Here is a 20409-nt window from a genome sequence, read left to right as displayed (position 1 = left end):
TTTCTCTGCTTCCTCTGGAACGGGATCTAGGATTATCAGTGAGTTTCTCTGGGTGCTTTCATCCGGTTATTCACCTATTCTGTGCTGTCCCTTTCTCTCTCTCTCGTCTTCAGGTCGGCAGGAGCCAGCCCGGCGGTGCCCGGTCGGGGAGCTGGGGCCGGTGTGTCGGTGCGGGGGGTGCGCGGCAGCCCCGCGCCCCGCGGGCTGGCCCCGGCGGTCGCGGTCCCGGCGGTCCCGGCCGTCCCGGCGGTGCCGGTGGGCAGCGGGGGCCCGCCCGGCCGCAGGGCCATGTTCTACTTCCACTGCCCCCCGCAGCTCGAGGGTGAGTGTTGTCGCACCGAGGCGTGCAAGTGCAGGAGCGGAGCTCGGAGGTGCGGGGAGGGGAGGGGGGGCGCGCTGGGGGATGGAGGGGAAACTCCAAGAGCCGCCACTTTTGGCTGTCGGGGTGCAGATGATATCTGCTGAGATAAGGCGCAGCTCTATAAAGACAGCTAAATATAAAAGCGCATCATCTTTTTCCTTGAGAAAACACAACCTCCTCCTCTCCCCTCCCCGCTTCCAGCTTTCCCCTCCTGTCACAGGATAGGAAAAAAAGATTGCATTTTTTTTTCTTTTTTTTAATTTGATTCCTGTTGGAAAGGCCTTGTTCTTACACCCCCACCCCTGTCATTTTGCCACCTGCCTCCCCTCTGTGGATAGCGATCCCGCAGTGGAGCCTCAGGCTACGAAAGAGATGCTTTTCTCCCCTCCCAGCACAGATGTTGGTGTCATGGCTGTAATCGGGACACTTTCAGGACGCGGTCACGCCTCCTCCCTCCAGCCAGGGGGACCGCATAAATCTTTAATGCTATTTTACAAACATTCTGCGGGAGGATGGGGACAGACGGGGCACGCCTGAAGAAAAAAAAAAAAAGTGGAAAATATATATTTGGGAGGATTTTTTGTTGTTGCTGATCAGGGTTGGGTTTTTTAAAATTTATTTTGCTTGTTTCCTTTAAAAAGAAAAACCAAAATGGTAGCCTTCGGGGTTTCCCCGTGTCGCCCCCGCTCCCCCCAGCCGGCCCCCGCAGTGCGGGGAGCAACGCCGGAGGTTCGGCCCCGCAACGTGGGCTCCGGGCGGGCTGCCGCGCCGCGCCGTGCCCGGGCAGAGGCGGCCCTCACCGCGGCGGCGGGGCGGGGGAAGCGGCCCGGCCCCGCCCGGCCCTTGGTGGGCATCACCCGGTGGGCGCCGGGCTCTGCCCCCGCAGCGCTGCCGGGAAGCGGGGGTCCAGCGGGTTCAGCCTCCGCCGGGAAAGGGTCGTCATCCCCCCCCCCCTTCATGCGCGTCGGGCACAAGCCGGTCTGAGCATCCCCGGCTGGAAAACCGTCTCCCCAAAGCTGTCCCTGTCCCGGGGTCCCTCCGCGCCCCCCGAGCCTGCCCGGCCGCCCCCGCCTGTGCCACCGAGTGCTGAGGCCGCTTTGTTCGTTAGTTTATAGCAGGCAGCTTTGAAACGTGCTTTTGTTTGGTTTTATTTGGTTGGTTGGTTGGTTTTCCCGGTGGCAGTTTGGGGCTGGTGCCCGGTTTCGGCGGCCTGAGCCGGGGAAGGGTCCCCGCAGGCTGCGGCCCCTGCGGGCCCGGGGCGGGGGTGGCCGGTGTGCCCTGCTAGAGGGTGAAACCACCCAGCGTGGAGCATCCCAAGGAAAAAACAACACCCCCCCCCCCCCCCCCCGCTGCCAAAACCACCCCCAACCCCCCAAAAAACCCACCCAAAACCCGAAGAAGCTGCAACAGAAAAGCCCTTTTCGGTTGGTTTGGGAACCCGGGGAGGTGCTGGAGGGAAGGGACCAGGCTCTGGCGGGGTCACCGGGACACTTTTATTCATCTGATGAGCATCTCCCAGGGCGGCAGCGAGCCGTGCGTCGGTGCGAGGAGAGGGGCTGGGGGCCGCGCTTGTCTCCCAAAGGATGCTGCGGGAGGAGCAGCGACCTCCAGCCCCTCTGCCCCGAGGGTGCCCCACCGAGCAGGGTCCTGGAGACACGCAGCAACGCCGCTGGGGGTCTGGGTACTTCTCGGTTACGTGGGGTTTTGTTAGTTTGGTTTTGGCTTAGGTTTGGGAGTTTTGTTTGCTTTGGTTTAGGTGTTTCTTTTCGTTTTTTAAACTCTGTTTTGTCAGCGAACAGAAAGGGAGTGAAGCAGTTGAGCAGGGGCACAGTGATGTGTTACTGGGGGAGCCGCGAAGGCCGGGCTCTGCCCCAGGGACGGTGCTTTGCATCCCGGCGCATTGCCTGCCCTCTCCCGGCCTCCGGCCAGGGCCAAACTCCGGTGCCCCCATCTCCCTCTCGGGCCCCTCGAAACCCGCCGTCGGGGACGGGCAGGGGCTCCCTCCTCCAGCCCCACCGCCGGGTCCCGGCGGTTCAGCCCCGGCCGAGCCCCCACCAGCGCTCCCGGGGGCTGTGCGAAGCCCCGGGCCCTTGCTCGCCGCTCGCCTCCGGGGATGAAATGGCCCAAGAACGACCGTTTCCCAGGGCGGGGTGCCCCTCACCCGCGGCGGGGTGAGCTCGGGCCTGCAGGACCCCCCAGATGCCGGCAGGACCCCCCAAGCCCGGGCGGCCCCGCTGTGCCTCCGAGGCCGCCCGAGCTGCTCGGGGCTCCGCGCCCCGCGGAGGTGATGGGGCTGCACTTCCCCCGCAACCCCCGGCTCATCCCGCTCCCGCAGGGCTCCGAGCCCCCGGCGCTGCCGGGGATGCCCCGGCTCCCCCGACCGTTCCCCCCTCCCCGGGGCGCGGCGGGAGCTGCGGCTCCGCGCCCCGCGGCCACTAACGCGCCCCCCCCCACCCCCGCTCCCGCAGGCGCGGCCCCCTTCGGAGGTCACTCGGCCGGCGACTTCGACGACGGGTTCCTGCGAAGGAAGCAGCGCCGCAACCGCACCACCTTCACCCTGCAGCAGGTACGAGCCCGCTCCCCTGCCCCCGGCCTGCCCCCCCGCCTGCCCTTTGCGCGCTCCCCCCGCTCCCTGCCCGCTGCACGCCCTGCGCCGCCCGGCTCCCAGCTCCGCAGCCCGCACCCCCGGGCGGCCCCGCTCTCCCCATCCCTCGCAGAAGCCGCCCAGACAGACGGCAGCCGGACAGACGGTCCCCCCTCAACGGCAGCTCCCGGCCCGTTCCCGCTCCAAGCGCTGCCCGGCCCCTGACAGATGTTCCCTCTCCTCCCTTCCACCAGCTCGAGGCACTGGAAGCCGTTTTTGCTCAAACCCACTACCCCGATGTGTTCACTAGGGAAGAGCTGGCTATGAAAATCAACCTCACGGAAGCCAGGGTGCAGGTAAATATTCTGGGGAATTACAGAACTCTCGGGCATTCAAACTGGCAAACTTTTTTTTTTTTTTTTTTTTGACATCACGACTGCAGAGTGCACATTTGGCCAAAGAACGCAAATGAAGACGATCTGTCATTTTCATGATGCACTTTAATAACATCAACATAATGTGGAATATTAGATTAGGTTGATTAATCGGTCATTCATAATTAACTAGTGATAATGTTCTACACTAATTTGTCCGCGTCTCCAAGGTACTAAATTACATCAATGCACATCCATTTCCTTGCTTTTGGAGGGGGTGTGTGTGGAGAAAAGAGCTGAGACGTGATTCTCCAAAGCAACTATGACCACTGTCGAGCAACGGGGTTAGTCAGCTGCAGGGAGCCCAGCTGCCAGGAAGAAACCTTCCGCACCTCTTCAACTTTCCTCCCTTTCCCCTTCTTTCTCAACACTTAATTCAGACAGCGGAAGAGCCTGCAGAGCGATTCCCACACCTTTAATATGATCCAATAAACAGCATTGGCCACCATCGCTCTCTTTCCACCCCCACTCTTTTCCACCACTTCCTTTCATCCTTCCCTTCTCCCCGCTTTTTCTCCCCCCTTTTTTTTCCACCCAGGTGTTTGTTTTTCCACATCCAGCGACGAACTTTGCGTGTGCACAAGCTCTGCTAAGAACAGCCGTCCTGCAGTTGTCAGAGATGGATCCCTATAACTCTGCAGGCATCCGCCACAGAGTTGCAAGCCATTTTTTGAATGCGATTATGTATTCATTTTATTTATGGGGCTTTTCTGCACGCTGTTTTTGTATTTTTTTTTTAATTTAGGTGCTCGGGGTTAAGACTATGCAAAGATCTAATTGTAGGAAATATAATAGCTTGCCTTTTGTTCCCTAGGGTCATGTTAGTATCTCTTAAAACCCAATGGCTGAAGAGAGATAATGGAATTCACCGCAGTAAATTGGGGATTGTAAACAAATTATTTCTCCTATAATCAGATTATGCGATCCTGATTATTAAATCTGAACATGAATCATTGGTCATATGCGGGCAAATTAAACTGATTATTATTTGGAAATGAAAATCTCCTTTTGCCACTGCATTGTAGGTACTGGCTTAAAAAAAAAAAAAGCCATTTTGGCTATTGGTGCCTAAAGACTGAACTGCAAATTGAGATAAATGGCACAATTATTGAGCATTCAGAAGTGGAAGATCATAACTTCTTCCTGAAAGGTGCAAGGGTGAGATAGGGGTGGTGACAATTAGATTGCTGAGGACTGGTGTTTAGCCTTGTTGTTGGCTATTATGCAAACAGACAATAGATGCAAGCATTTGTTTAGCCTGCTTTCATGCAGGGACATGGGGAAACACAGAGGATGGGAGATATGTTTACATTTATACCCCTTGCTCATTCAAATATGATTAATGTGCTATAAAGCAGAGTCTTAATCGAAGATGATGTTGTCAAACAATAACTAAATAGGGAAATAAACGACTTCATCATGCTCTTTCCTCAGAAGCAGGCGAACTGTCAGTGCAAAGTCATTAAAATATGATAATGAAAAATAGCTCAATTAAATGTTGTTATAGCTGTGACCTTCATTCAATTAAGACGCAAGAAAGTGTCTGCATTTTGCTTTGCATTTAACTGCTCTAAATTTAGAATACAGATAAAATCATTATTCAATGCTTGCTGATACATGCAATTAAAAGGCAGCTAACTAAAATGGAGTTGCAGGAGTAGAATAATAATAATAACAATCTTGCCTGTACTTGAAATCATGTATTAAAATGTGGATTACCTGACCTCAAGAAAGGCTTGGCATTTTCCACCTCAAATCCTTATTTGAGGTGCTTTCAGAGCACCAGCTCCACGGTAAATGGAAAATAAAGTGGACTAAAAATTGGGAGATAAAATCAAGAACGTGAATATTTGTGTTGCGCTACAGGAAAGAAATAAGTTTTTGAAACTGGTGTGCGTTAAACTGCAGCGTGAGCTTTCGGAATTAGTGTCTACCACCTTTCGAGTCCTCTCGATGCAGACTGGACAAATATGTCAGAGGAATAACAGAAAGCATCAGTCCTCTCTAGGAGATGGGCTGGATAAGATGGCCTAATACACGCCTTCTCATTTCTGACCTCTCTGAGTCTAACAGCAGCTCATTTAAAGACTTACACATGGTTTCACCAGAATGCTCAGATACCCATTTAGGTCCATCCCTATACAAATGGCCTTTAGATGTGTTAAAACACAGAAATCGGGGAGAATTAAAAGTGTTCATAAAGGCAAGTACACATTTAAATGTTTTGCTAACTGGCACAGTGATGTCAAAACTCATTTTTTATTTTTTAAATTTTATTTTTAACACACCTTTTGAATGTCTTTAGACATTCCTGCCTTGTTTTCCAGACACAGAAATATTCCACATGCAAATGTAATCCTAAGGCTCAACTAGAATAACAATGGGGACACAAAATAAGAGGAGGTTTTAGGCACACTTCTAAATGCGGGATTTCACTAGAGTAACAAATTACAGGTTCCTTGCTTCACATTTGGCTAAACACGGTATTGAGGCTGGATTGCTCGCCTGCTCCAGGTGTGGTTCCAAAACCGAAGAGCTAAGTGGAGGAAAACAGAGCGGGGTACTTCTGACCAAGAGGGCTCTAAGGAGACGATGGCTGAGGTGGCACCTCCTGCGAGGAATTTAAATTCCCCTTCTCCAGCAGATCAAACCAGGAATAAAAAAGAGAGTCTGGAGATCCAGCAGAGGTAAGTGTAACACGTGTTATCAGCTGCCTTTCCTTGGGGCAAGCGTGCATCATACGTATGTACATACATACAGACTTGCCTGCTGCTAAACCTTGACCTACACAGCACCATCTGCAGGCACGGCCCCAGTCATCAGAAGATGAGCTGTGTCTCTTGCAACTCACTGCTCCCCATGGAGATGTTGAGAAGCTGTTGGCTCTGGGAGGCTAGCGCTGTCCCGGCTTGGTCCCGCCTGAGACACCAACGTGTTTGTGTGCATGCACGTACGTCGTCTTTGGTATCAGCTAGTTCTGGTTTTGTAAGTTGTTTTCTCTTCTCCGTCAGCCTGAGTCGAGCCGTGGGGCCTACAGGACCTTTCTTCCCTTCCTGCCTGCCAGGGACTCTTCTCAACACAGCCACTTACGCACAAGCTTTATCCCATGTCGCCTCTCTAAAAGGTAAGTGACTTTGTTTCAGTTCAGGGCCGAGCTCAAAGAGCAGCTCTTTCGAGCTAAGCAGCATGCTCCCGCCTGGGCCAGCAGAGAAGCCTTGGGGAGATGATGGATCCTTCTTTCTGTTATGATTGGCAGCGGTACGGGAGTGAGTCTCCTGTTGTAAATTGTAGCATCGTTTGTGGTGAAGCTCCTTTGTTTTACTCAGACAGTTAGTTCTAGCGAGGTCAGGGTTTGTCTAAAGGAGCAAGGCAGGTGGGGTTTGCTGCTTTAGAGTTTTCTTTGCTATGCTTTTTTTTTTTTTTAAGAGTCAAATTTGTACTAATAAATTAGTTATACGCATCCTTTTGCATTATACATTACCTGGCACCGTTACTGATGCCTCATCCGCTCTTTGCGTGCGGCTTCCTTTGCAGTACATCTCTGCACAATGCCAGCCCTTTCTCTTCTTGAACAGTAGGTCCCCTCTGAGGACTTGAATAAAATCCGTGCATGGGGACAGGGGAGGATACAAAGCAATTCCTTTAAGCCAGTAAATACCTGGGACCCAGGCTTCAGGAAGGGTACCTCCAGTCTCCATACCCTTTTCAGTTCCCAAAAAGCAGCAGTAGGCATCTTTTAAAAATAAATCACCAGCTGATCCATTAGCTGTTCCTAGTCTAACAATTTATAAGACTAAGGGTGTAAGCAGGATGAATTCAATGTATAGATTTGTAGGATGCAAAGCCTCAGAGCACTGCCAAGCACAAAGTGGCACATGCATTTACTCTGTGCCCCGATGTGGTGCGATAATTTGTGAGGAAAGTTTCCCAGTTTAAGACCCTCCACTACGAAGACAAATGTCCTCTAATACCTCTCACTATGTTCTCTGGCGAACCTCGTGCTCTTTGTATTTTCCAGTTAAACCAACATTGCCGAGGTATATTCCTGAAGCAAATGCTTGGAACCGCTGCGTTCTGCATTGGCGTGTCCTGCCCCCGTTCCCCCTTCCCTCCTGTCTTTCCAAAAAAGCTGAAGCCAGACACACCATACAGCTATTTGGATAGGTGTGGGACCTGTGATTTTGAATTGAGAAGAGCCATACAGGTGTCACCTCAGCCCTAAAACTTGAAGGATGAGTGTCAGCCTAAACCCTGTGAGCGGGCAGCGGCTGTTGGACGGCACGAGTCCTCTCTGCCCTCTGGCTGCGAGGGCTTGGGGCAGAGGCTGTTGGCTTCTTCCACTGGGCAGGAACAGCCTCCTTGGAGGAGCTACAGGTGACATTCTTCAGGCAAAAAGATTGTTCATTGATAGGTGTAGCCCTGGGCAGGTTGGAAGGTGTGAGATGTGGTTGTGTTCAGTCAATAATTTTGGATGGAAGTAAGGGGTGGGGATTTTTTCTTACAATATACATTTACGCATTTCCAAAACTAAATGCATCAACACGTTGTTCTCACTTTTTTCATGTTGAAATCTAGCTAAACTTTAAGAAAAATAGCCCCAATAAACAAATACCAAGAAAAATGAAATAAAATGAATTAAAAAAAATTGTCATGAGGGTTTTTTTTTTTTTTTTAGTTTTATTTATTTGGAAGACTTCTAGATATTCTTTTCTGTTATTTTACAGCTCAGCCACTAAATTGAGAAATTAATAATTTGCTCCTTTTTGCTTGACAGCAGTTTTACACCCTAGGGGCAGGTAAAATCCTATTCCTGAATCTCTTGAAGAGATACCTATTAGTCAGTCAGTTGCCCAGGCTAAGAGGCAGTGTTTGTGAAATATTTGTCCCAATGTAAACATACATTTTTTATAATTTGTATAGGGACAGTCAGTTATCAGGTGCACGCATATTCTCTTGACGAATGTTGTCAGCTACACGTGCAGTTCATTGCTGAGATGCCTGGTTTGTATTTCCTGCCTGGCACTAGAAATCTCCAGATATATGCAAGGGGACTGGGATCCTGTGGTATATTTTGATTTTAAGAAATCCAGTTACAGATCTGTATATCTGCTTATCCACCTACCTGGCGCTTTGTGGAGCTGCCTGTACCTGTCAGCATATCGTTATCCTTGCAAGGAGCTGGTAGACCGAGCTGCTCCGTTGAGGGGAGATCTTTTGCTTCTGCAGCTAGGTCTCAGTAATGTCAAATTCCAGCTTGAGATTAAGGGGGAAGAACTTCTTGTTCTATAAGGTGGCAAATTTTATGTATACAAGCAGAGAATAATTGTAGCATCTTTCTTGTGGGATTTATATATGGAGTATTGTCTCCTCTTTCCTTGGCTCATCTCCACAAGTTCCTCTTTCCCTGTTTCTCCAAGAGCAATTCACTTGGGCTGGGGTAGGGGCTCTGCACAGCAGCCCTCGAGCTTCAGCCCCGTTAATTGGCAATGACGAACAGGACGATCTCTAGAGGTACTGAGTGGACCAAAAGCGTCACAGGCCCGATTCGCATTTTGTTTTTCTTTGGTATGGAAACACCAGGTGAATGATGGTTCGCCTACACCAATGTGTTTGAGAGCACAGCCAAGATCAAATGTCAGTCTGGAAGAAGAGATAATGGTTATGGGAAGGAAGGAAAGGCCAGGGAGAGACACAGTGTTCACAGAACCTTTATATGACCTTCTTTGTCTTGTTCAGTTCAGTTTGTTTGACTCTCTCTTCTCATTTCCCTCTTTAAGCTGGGAGCTGATTCTGTACACTTCAGGCCTGTCAAAGGACAGCCAGCCCTATGTTTAGGTGGGCATTAGTCTCTGTCCTTATGTGTCTTAATGAAGTGACCTAAGCCTTGCTCTTGAGAATCTAGTCATATTTTGCAGCAGAAATGCCTGCAGGACTCTGCCACAGTGACGCTGAGGGCATAGGACTTTGAGCCACACAAAATCCCATCAAACTCAGCACAGGGCATAAAATTCTGAGCTATTTGGTTTTTGGATTGCTTGGATAAGGAGAAATTCAGCAAGCAGTAAAGTTTTCCAAGACTTTGCAAGTTTTATTGAAGGGTGAAACAATCAAAAGCTCTTTCTGGTATCTCTCTTGTGCTGACCATGGCTTGAAACTACCAGGAATTCTTTGTGCTTTTGAAAGCAAAATAGTTGCTCCAGAATCAAAGCACCGTTTCACTACCAATGGACGCGTGACCCCACTTTCTTCTTTGCAAATGTCAATTTAAATGGAGGTCTTCTGTGTCGAACCCATAAATAGATATGTATTCCCACCACTGGGAGAATAATCCTGGCCAGCAAAGGGAATCGTATTCTTCAGTAAGGCTGTAAAAAATGCCTGTGGATAAATGGGCACTCTCAGCACATCAGATACTACCGGGAGGTCTGGATTGTTTTCTTATTCTTTTGAGGAGAAAAGAGGTGCTTTGCTGGGTTTGTGAGCCAACACTTCATCGGTGTCAGTGAGCAATAGTTGACTGATGCTTTAGAAAGAGGCAATTAAAATCAATACAGTGAATAACAAGTGATGATGGTGATGTAACTAATTAACAATTATTTTATGCTCTCAGGGACCATTGTCATTCTGCCACCTGAGAGTTCTCTGTAAAGAAACTAATACCTCTCTTTCTCCTCTGATTTTGATTGCTTGGCTCCAGACCCAGATTTCCAAGGCTGCATAAAGTGTCTAGGGCACAGAGTTCCTGATTCTAATTTGTAATATAAAAATATAATAGATGATGAAGTTTAGTAGAGACAACAAACCTCAGGACAGCCTAGCATGAGGCAGGGACCGAGCCTGCAACTTTGCGTTTGGAAAGATTGTGCGGTGACTGTAGGCTTGCCTTCTGCTTTGCGTGGCTCTGAAACTCTTCACCAGGGAGCGCTCGTCTGAGCCCCGCGTGTGCCACTTCTAGGTAAATGGGGGATGTTGTGGATGTGTTGGAGACTAGGTCTGCTCTGGTGAGTGAGAAGAAAGTCATTCTCCCTAAGCAGTATGCCCCGTGAACCCTGTTGTCTCTGAAACTGAGGTTATTTTTTTTTCCCCTCAAAGAGATGGTATTGCCACCATGGGATGTGCTGTGAAGAAAGCAGGCCGGCTATATAATAGCCGTCAGAACTGTAATTCAGAGCACAGACTGTTCCGGGGAAGAGTATATTGCCACTGGACAGTTTTTCTGTTTCTATCCAATACTCTCTATTCAGTAATACAAAAGACCTTTTCCTTCTCTTAGGTGAGTCCCTTTCATCTCTGAAGTTTAGCACATTGGAGGCTGTACTTAGTAGGAAGCATCTGTTAACTACCATATTACCCCACGATGTACTATTCTTTCAGGAAATGCAATTTCTCGTTTGAAAAATCAGCATAAGAACGTAATTTCTGTGGTATACAGGGCTTCCTACTTCAGGGTTTTAAGTTCTTCACCACTGGCCGTAGTCAGAAAGAAGGTTGGCTTGCATAGATGAAATTTCTGGTGTTTGTTACTCTCTGAAATTGTCCTAGTTTGACAACTATGCTACTTCATTGTGGTGACTTCGACATTTCCATGATCTTCCAAGATGAATCACTTACTGTAAACCATGCATCTGCAGTCCATTTAGTAGATTTAATTGCAGACCTCAAATATGAGGGGAAAATACTTGTTTTATTTATGGGCTGTATAACAATAGAGTCATCAGGAGAAGCTAGTGTTCTGTGCAGAGAGAGACCTCAAAGTACCTTCTTAATGGATGACAGCATGAATGCAATTCATTAATGTAGAAGATGTTATTAATGGGTGTAAACAAGAATCTCCGGTTTTTAGCGGAAGTGTTCTACCATTCTGGTGGCTGAGGCCAAGAGTGTGTCTGTTACATTTTGCTGAAATTTCCCCAGACCCCGTGATGAGTGCAGTGTATGAGGAGAGAAATAATTACACTTGCCAGGGAATTACTTTCATAATTCACCCACAGCTCTGCTCTGTGCAAGTTATTGCTCAGTTGGTTTTCACGGCACCTCCACACTACTGACAGAGAAGCAGGATTGCATTATGCACATCGAAGTGGAGATTCCAGGGCACCATTGATTAGGCTCTTTTATGGTTTGTTGCTGCTGTGGTTGCTGTTGTTCATATTAGGGAGGCTTAATTGCAGCGTCCAGGAAAAAAACCACAACAACTAGAACTGTCCATCCATTACATTTCAATTTCTATTACGGAGAGATCAAGAGAATTTGCTCAATTCCATTGGGCAATTCCCATTCCAAGGCTGAGAAAGAAGCATTCGAGGACCTGACTCACCCTTGAACTGGTGTTTGCTGAACTGAAGCACCACTGCTTACCATGGGATGGGGAATGGGAATCGAAACTCTTGCAGTCCTTCATTTTCTCTGTCATTCTTGATTAAGGACTTACAGACTTTTCTCATGTAATACAGCAAATATATCATGTGGGTTCTGTTTGGTATTTTTCCTGGTTTACCTACCACTGTGACTTTAAAGAATTTAAAACATTTCTTCAGTTTGCTGCAGATGCATGGGCCTTGAGCAAATTACTTTGATTCCTGTACCACAGGTCCCCGACTCTAACACCGCCCTTCCTTGCAGATGGACTTTTTCTGTCTTTATCACAAATCACAGACCGGTGGGGGTTGGCAGGGACCTCTGGAGATCACCCCGTCCCACCCCTGCGTGAGCAGGCACCCCCAGAGCAGGGGCACAGGGCCGCGTCCAGGCGGGGGGTGAATGTCTCCAGGGAAGGGACCCCACAGCCTCCCTGGGCAGCCTGTGCCCCTGCTCTGGCACCCGCACAGGGAAGGGGTTTGTCCTCATGTTCAGGTGGAACTTCCCGTGTTCCAGCTTGTGCCTGTGGCCCCTTGGCCTGGCGTTGGGCACTACTGGAAAGAGCCCGGCCTCATCGTCCTGACACCCGCCCTTCAGGTATTTATAGGCACTGATGAGATCCCCCCTCAGCCTTCTCTTCTCCAGGCTGAACAAACCCAGGTCTCTCAGCCTTTCCTCATAAGGGAGGTGTTTCAATCCTCTGATCATTTTCGTAGCTCTCCGCTGGACTCTTTCCAGTAGTTCCCTGCCTTTCGTGAACTAGGGAGCCCAGAACCGGACACAGTGCTCCAGTTGTGGCTTCACTAGGGTGGAGTAGAAGGGAAGGATAACCTCCCTGGACCTGCTGGCCACACTCCTTTTAATGCACCCCAGGATACCGTTGGCCTTCTTGACCACAAGGGCCCGGTGCTGGCTCATGGTCAGCCCCCATTAGGGACTGAGCTACTGAACATTAGGGATTCTGCAAACACTAGGAGCCCTAAGAGCCATGTGAAGGAAATGGGTGCTGCCTTGTTCCTCTAGGACAAACACTGATCCAGTTAGTGGACCTTAGCTGGGCAGGGTTTCCTACTGACGCTCTTGGAGCAACACATGTCAGCAGGATTTAGGGTCAGATCACGTTTTTGCTGTGGAAGGGAAGAGTGGTAAATTGCTGCTGAGCTGACAGTATTCAAAGGACTGGTTCTGTTCTCCCAGCTCTTGTGGCCTGTGCTGCCAGCTTTCCTGTCCAAACAGGCAAGGTCCTGGCTTCCGAATTATTTTTTTTGGAACAGTACTAATGGCACAAAGAAAGGAGGATGAAATCCTCTGGTTCCAGTGTCAAGTTTTTTACATAAAAAGGCACCTGCTGGAGCAACTGAGCCAGATCATCAGCTCTTTGTTGTTTGCATTGGGCATATAGGGTTCACAAGCCAAGGAGATATGAAATTATAACTCTGCTGTCAGCTCTGAAGTGCTCTTCCAGCCTCTGGGCAGCACAGGGTGCCTTCCACTCTTAACCAGCTTAGGCACTAGAAGGAAGAACCATCTAGCACAACTTTAGTAGCCTTGAGGCTACCCTAAATTATACTAGGAGCATCTGGTGCCTCTCCATTTCAGGCTTTAAGTTCATGCCTTTCTTGTTCTTCTGAACATCCTGATTTAGAGCTCAAGAAGGTTTGGACAAAGCCACTATTGTTTTTCCTGCTTGTGCCTCAGGCTTTAATAGATGCAGTGTTGGCATCATGTATGAAGAGCAAGAGGGAGCTCCCTTTCAGTCAGCTCTCACTGGTAAACAGTACTATGAACTTGAGGTTGTTGTTGACCTTCCAACCTTTGTGAAAGGGATTTCAGAGTTTATGAGGATTTAGAGCTCAAGCAAATCAACGTGACTACTATCAGAAGAAAACAATACTTAAATCAAGCATAATATTTTATCTGAAAACTCAACAGCATGCATTGACAAGGGAGGATTTTAAACGTGATTTTTTCCTCACTTCCCTCCCTGTCAGGCTGCTGTTCAGCTGTCCACATCAAAGGCTGATATGCACAAATACTGAAAGAGGAAGGGAACTGGGGTTTTGCCTTTTCAAAAGGCTATCTATTAAATCCTTTAAACTGTTGAGTTGAAATATAAAATATATATTTTAAATACTTATGCATCAATATGGGCCCCGCTTCCACCCCTATCTTCTCAGCCGAAACTGAACCTTGGAACTGCACAAAGGGGTCTGCAACCAAAATTGTAGATCAAATAGCGTTACAATTGAAATGTGATGTGATGTTGGCAGAGACAAGACAGAACTAATTTAATTTTTCCTGTCAGTCTCTGTAGTAGATCAATTAAACTGCCAAGTGGATCAAATGTTTCAGACTGTATTTATTACATTAAGTATTTATGTTCAAGCTGAGCATTTGAAGTATGATCTCATACAGGAATACAAGGAGGTTCAGATCAATTCAGCAGAATTTGCTGTAAGTTAATGGAAATCTAATTGTGTATTTTAATTTTGTGTACAGGAGGCAGTAAGTTCCTGAATGAAAGAAAATGGTACCCTGTCCATACTGTAGCAGCTTGATCCAAATCACATTAAAGTAATATCAAACTGTCATAGATGTTAGTGGAAGCCGGATCATGATCTAGGCCTAAAGGCTTAAGCCTCACTGACTTTGATGGGAGCCAGGTGCCTAAACTCCTCCGAGCATTCGAAATAAGTAGGAACGATTCCTTCATTCCCCACTGTGGGGATTAACTCAAGGTTACTGCAATAAGATTTAAAAAAACCATTGATGTCTGCTATATGTGGATGCCTCTTTCTTGGTGAAAGTCAGATCCCTGTCCGTCGTGGGCTGGCTGATGGGCAGGGGGAGACCTTGGGCTCATGACGCTCCCATCGTTTGCCTTTGCTTTTGTGCCAGCCAAGTCCAATAGATTTCACTGGACTTACTACCCACAGACACAGGCAATTGTAAAGTAGATTCAACCTTCCTTTTACATTAAGAAGAAATAGATCTAAATCTTACTCTCCTGTACTCTAGCTGGACCCTGGAGCAAATGACACTTGTTACTTTAAATTTTTTTGGGGTGTGAGCCGTTGTTTGTAAGCGTTTCAACCTCAATGAAAATGAAAAGAATGGTTTATGGGTGAATTATTGCTAGAGATAGCCTAGTTTCCAGCACAGGTAACTCTGCACCCTCAGGTTGCAGAGCCACTGGGTAATATCAGGTCTAATTATCAAGCAAAGAGCTTAGATTCGTACTGAAGACTGATAAATATTTTATCCCTCTCTAACAATGGAATGAAAATTATTCTTAGGGGATGGAGCTGATTCCTGCTCTTTTGAAAAGGGGAAGACTCTTTTCCACTTGTCCCCGCCTCCTGCTAAGCAGACAGTGTCTGTGCTCAGTCCTGCACTAGGAACCGCAGACGGGCCAGCCCTCCCCTCAGCCTGGGAGCTGAGCAGCCGCATTCGACAGTCTTACTCAGTTTGTGTTAGAAAGCAGCAGTGCAAAGACAGCTGATGCACAGGCAGGCCTCCGTGATCCCCCATCGCAGAGCTGAACCTTAAGGTAGTGGGGCTTAATAGTAGTGAAAAAACAAGACTTTTCTGTGGCTTCTGCAGTTAAAACCTGCTGCAAACCCTAGGGGCTCTAAAGTGCTGATCGTCCTCTTCTCCCTCTTGTTTAAACAGTAGCAGTCCAACACCCCTGAAGTGGCTGCAATTCAACAGGGCAAAAAAGGGCTTCATGAGTGTGGTTGGTGGTGGTAAAAACTGTAAGTTGTGTTACCGAGTGGGTTTTGTCATAAATCCTCCTTCCGATGTGCTCAAAGCAGCCACAGAATTCAAGATTGTGCTTCTTTGTGCTAAAAGCAAAAAATGGAGGATTTTAGTCAGGCGCTGAAACTTGCTTGTGCAATTCATTTGAATGCCTGGACCCATGGAAAAGTTGGTCTGCTGCTGCTGTGCTCCGTCAGAGGAGTATTACAAGAGAAAAGAAGACTTTCCAGTTACATTAATAACCTGTCCCTTGTAGGTGGTGTTTTTTTAAAATGCAAAGAGTAATTTTTCCTGAATGTTACCTGCAATATGCTAATCTCTGCTGTGGAGAAGTCCTGCTGACATCCTAAAAACAAACAAATGTCTGCCTTCATCCCTAGCAGATGGGTGCTGACCCGTTGCTACCGAGAGCAGAAGTGTAAAAGAAAGACTACCTGCTCCCTGCAGGTTATTAGTTCCATCACTTAGTCATGAGCCATTTAACTCAAATATTAACTGCAGAAATTAAAGCAAGTCCTTGGCTTTGAAAGATCAGGGGAAGACATTGCATTGTGTCAGGATGTGCGTGGCCGGGCTGTTTCTTATTGGGAGGTAGCGTATCAGCAAAGGACAGGCTTTCGCTAGGGGTGTAGAAAAGGATGTGGAGTTTGTGTGGCCTCTGAGAACCCTGGAAAAATGGTGTAACTCAACATTTCTCACTGGAGAGCAAATTAAAGTAGTAGCTCAGCCATCCCACCCCGCCTCCCCTCCCTACTCCTCTGACACATTCTCCTTCATTCAAGAGATGCATCTAAACTAGGTACCAGGATGGCTTTTTGGATGGACTGCGTGTCCTGCCCAGCGATCAACCTACACTTCCAGGTGTCTTTGTTTGGGAACTGGCCTGAGTCCCAGTGTCATCAAAGATAAGCCAGAAGAAGAGCTCGTAGTGGTCCGGCTCAGGAAGGAAGCTGGTGGAGTGAGGACTGCCTCTGGCAGTGGGGTGCAGGGTAGCCTTTTGGTTTAAAGGGAGAGGAATACCCATTTCAACGTCTCTCCAGTGTTTTATTGCCTGCTTTGGACAGCACATGTGTCTCAGATGACAGGATAGAGATGGTCTAGCCCATCGCTCCTGATGGGACTCAGGTCATGTCAGCACCAGCAGCAGCTTTAGGTGGCCTTGGCTCATTTTTGGAGGCCATTCTGTTCAAAGTGTCATCCTTAAGCAGCACAGACATCGCGTGGGGGAAGGTAGAACAGACTCCTGCAGGTAGACATGACGCCAATAGTTGGCAGGGGCCTAGCCAAGGAAAAGCCTCTTTCATCTTATGGTGAGACAGGAGAAAGTCATTAGTCCCTGCATAATAACCAGAATATTTTCACCTTTTTCTCTGCAGTAGTCTTTCAGGTGCAGATAAGTGATGGCACTTCCACACTCAGCCAACAAATGCAGCTGTCCAAATTGATCAGGCTTCAGTGTGCAGGTGGAGAGCAGGGGACACCTCCAGCATGGGGCTGGTGGTAGCCACGGAGCAGCAGCTTGGTGTGAGGGCGGGGGACAAGCTCAGCCTCGCTTATGGGGAAATCTCACATGTGATCTAAACGTCACTGCTTGCTTCTGAGTCCGCTTGCCTTGACTCTGCTTGTCACCCTGGATGACTCGCAGCGTAAGATCCTTCACAGTGAGCCTCAGCAGAACAGGATCTCTTTTCTAGCCCTGATCCGTAGAACATCTATGTACCCACCAAAGGACAATAGGGGAGGGGGTTGTTGCCATTCAAGACCCCAACCCCATCCCTGCCCTGTCCAGATTGACCGTGGAGGGAACAGACAGTCCCCGTGACCTTCCCCGTCAGTGATGATGCCTTGTCTCCTTACTCCCCAGGGAGCCCGCTGTGCTCGTGCTGCGTTCCAGACCCCATGGGCCTCTCCTTCCTGCCCACCTACGGCTGCCAAAGCAACCGCACCGCCAGCGTGGCCGCGCTGCGCATGAAGGCCCGGGAGCACTCGGAGGCCGTGCTCCAGTCTGCCAACCTCCTGCCCGCCGCCAGCAGCAGCCCCACTCCTGCCAAACCCAGCCCCGAGGGCGGCCAGGACAAGCAGCCCTCTCAGGCCAAGGAGCACATGGAAGGAGAGAAGAGTGTATGAGGCCGGACTGGCACCGGCCCCTCGGCTCAGGGCAGGGACCACCGCTGAGGCTCTGCCGCGGGGTGAACCGCAGCGCGGCCGTGCCCCAGCAGGACGTCATGGGGCCACCAGGGACCCGGCAAATCTGAGAGGCCTCTTTGGCTGCCTTTCACCCACCCTTGCTTTTCTTGCGCCGCTGTAGGTTCGTTCCCCTGATTTATCAGCACTATCTGTGTTTGGAAACGTTCGTGAAACTGTTTTTAGCCCCCCCTCCACATGTCAGGGACACCGAAACGCCCAGGATCCTGGCTTGCTCCCGCACATCTCGGCTCCCCATCCCATGTGAGATGGAGGGCTGGCAGAAGGGCAGTGCTTCCAGATGTGAGGTCTGGGGCAGGAAAGACACCCAGGCATCATTTACCCCACTGCACATGGCAGAGGTGAAGGAATATGCAGGTATATACCAGTCTGGCCTGCTGTTTTCTGATGGCATTTAACTTCAACCAAATCCATCCCAGGCAAGCCAGGTGTAAGAGAAGCAGAAAATAAAATGGCAGTCTTCATAATTTCTTTCCTTCTCCCTTCTTTCCCCTGAAAGTGAAACTTTCTACGGCGTAGATTACTGGGAAATTGCTGAGATCAGGTCACCTGTGAATAAAGTCCTTGCACTAGTCTCTATGTGAACATTAGTCTGTTACTCTTGCCATTCCTTGGGTTAGACATAAAAGACACACCACTCCAGAGCAATGTTCATCGTTTCAGTCATGCTGGCATTTAATGGAGAGTGCAGTTGTGTCTAGATCTGCACAAAGCTGGGGGTACTTTAGCATCATTCTCTTAGAAAGGAAGACTGGAAAGCAAAATAATCCTACACTGCAAATATGTCCTTGCATGTTTTGTTTTTAATAAAGAGGAAATAAAGCTTGGAAGGCTATTCCTTTATGCCATCCAAAATCAGAGTACTCCATTCACTGAAGGGTTGTTGTAATGAATCTAGATATGAAAATGTCTTAATTATTATAGAGCAGGCACAATGCAAAGGACAAATTGATGCCTCAGGAAATATAGCCTTATCTCTGACCCAAACTTCCCCAAAGCAAAGCAGACTAAGATCTGATGCTCTAGAGCAGGCATTTTAATCTGAGGTGCCATTTTTTCCATAGGAAATGCAGAAGCAAATTTAAACTTAGTGACATGGACTTGCTTTTCTCAGTTGCCTTTTGCTGACGCCTTAGGCTTGTCCACAGATGTCCCTGGAGAACAGGGTAAAACCACTGCTCTGAGACTTGGCCAAGTGATGTGGAGGCTAGTGGCAGGATTCCTGTCTGGTCTGATCCTGCGCGTTGTGCTGAGGACCTCCTGCAATGCATTGAGCACACACTTTTACACTGGGTTGTGTTTGGCTTCTCAATGGATCTGAGCTTGGGGATGTACTTGGAAAGGCGGTCCCAAGTAAGCCTGGCAGTAAAAATATCTCTCCCCTACAAGTGATCTCAGCCCATGAATTTCACAGAACCTGGGACTTCTCTGGGGCTCACAGGACCCTCCCGTATTCCCTGTTGCACACCTTCCTTTCCCTGAGGCAGGACTTGGTCTCAGTACCCATTCAAAGGGTGGAAGCCCTGGTCTTCAGGGGGTGGCTTGGCAGCACCAAGCACCTTCGTTGCTCCAGGAGTGAGGGGTGCTGGGCATTCCCCCAGGGTGGGATTTGTGCCTTCTAGACCCAAGCCATCCAGGAGGGCATTGGGGCTGTCCTTGGATCCAAGTACAAAGAAAAGTCCAACAGGGCCCACAGTCGTCAAATGGAGTAATTTTGCTTTACATTTGCCACAACGTGTGTTTCTTTTGGCAGTCCTGAAGGTAGCTCTAACTGCAGGGGTAACATGCAGTAGCCTGTAATCTGTCTTTGTGTTCCAGCTTCAGGAGCTGCGCTGCTGACCTGTAGGTGGAGGTGGCTTCCCTGCCTGCAAATTATGGCTTAAACAACAGCAACAACCTTTTTCTTCCACCAAACTAAAATAGATCTCTGTGTGCTTTTTTTGTGTGGAGCTGTTGGAGAAGAGAGAAACACTGTTTTCTTAGTGATCTTCCCAATCATAATTTTTTGTCGACCCCCCCCCCAAAAGACTAAAAAAAAAGTCTACTCCAAAGAGGCAGACCCAACTTTATTTCAACATAATTACCTTGCATTCTGTTGAACTTCAGCCCTTCTGTACACTAACTCTTCAATCTAATTGTTTGATTAAACTCGTATTTCCTCCAGAAAGGTACATAAATAAGTGAATTGTTGAGCAAATTAAGAATACTTAACAGCATTGCATCTGAAAAGTAGTTACGCTGATTAAATTTTCTGTCCTTGAGGATTTTCAGGAAATTACTTTTGATCGTCAATAACACAATTAAGTAAACTACACGCACATTAGCATGAATAATTGATAAGAAATTATGTATTACCACGAAGCACTGATTTAATAATTCATGATGCGACACTCTAGTGACTGTGCAAAACTGGATAACATCGACAAGTCTGCCTGATGTTGCTGGAAATGCTGCAATTACAAGTCCATAGTTTTGTTGTACAATAAAGAAAGGTATCTGATGCATGCTGTAGTTTCTGTTTGTTTAATACTTGAATAAATTTAGAAAGAAGACCCTGAAAAGTTCCTGTACTGTTTTCATTCAGATAATTTGTCTGTCCAAGCATCTGCTCTCATGTTGATGACCGTCCAGTTCTGCTTAGATCACAGAGATGTTGCAGAGTGGGGGAGTCTCTCAGATTCACGGCTGGAACCTGCTGGGTGTCTCGC

General features: G+C 48.4%; 1 protein-coding gene across 1 annotated transcript; it reads left to right on the top strand.

The window, feature by feature from the left end:
- The first annotated feature begins 288 nt into the window (after positions 1-288).
- Positions 289-17623, top strand: DRGX (dorsal root ganglia homeobox). Its single transcript, XM_075107942.1, has 6 exons — positions 289-322; positions 2830-2927; positions 3200-3301; positions 5894-6066; positions 6391-6503; positions 17361-17623. The coding sequence occupies exons 1-6, from the start codon at positions 289-291 to the stop codon at positions 17621-17623; spliced, it is 783 nt and encodes a 260-aa protein (XP_074964043.1).
- Positions 17624-20409: the final 2786 nt, after the last annotated feature.

This window comes from Phalacrocorax aristotelis, chromosome 12 (assembly GCF_949628215.1).
Source record: "Phalacrocorax aristotelis chromosome 12, bGulAri2.1, whole genome shotgun sequence".
Lineage (NCBI taxonomy): Eukaryota > Metazoa > Chordata > Aves > Suliformes > Phalacrocoracidae > Phalacrocorax > Phalacrocorax aristotelis.
The sequence above is the reverse complement of the archived record's forward strand: the minus strand, read 5'-3'. Positions and strand labels throughout refer to the sequence as shown.

Coding starts and splice junctions, on each gene's coding strand:
- DRGX (XM_075107942.1), top strand. CDS start 289: ATGTTCTACTTCCACTGCCCCCCGCAGCTCGAGG. Junction 323..2,829: donor CTGCCCCCCGCAGCTCGAGG/GTGAGTGTTGTC, acceptor CCGCTCCCGCAG/GCGCGGCCCCCTTCGGAGGT. Junction 6,067..6,390: donor AGTCTGGAGATCCAGCAGAG/GTAAGTGTAACA, acceptor CTTCTCCGTCAG/CCTGAGTCGAGCCGTGGGGC.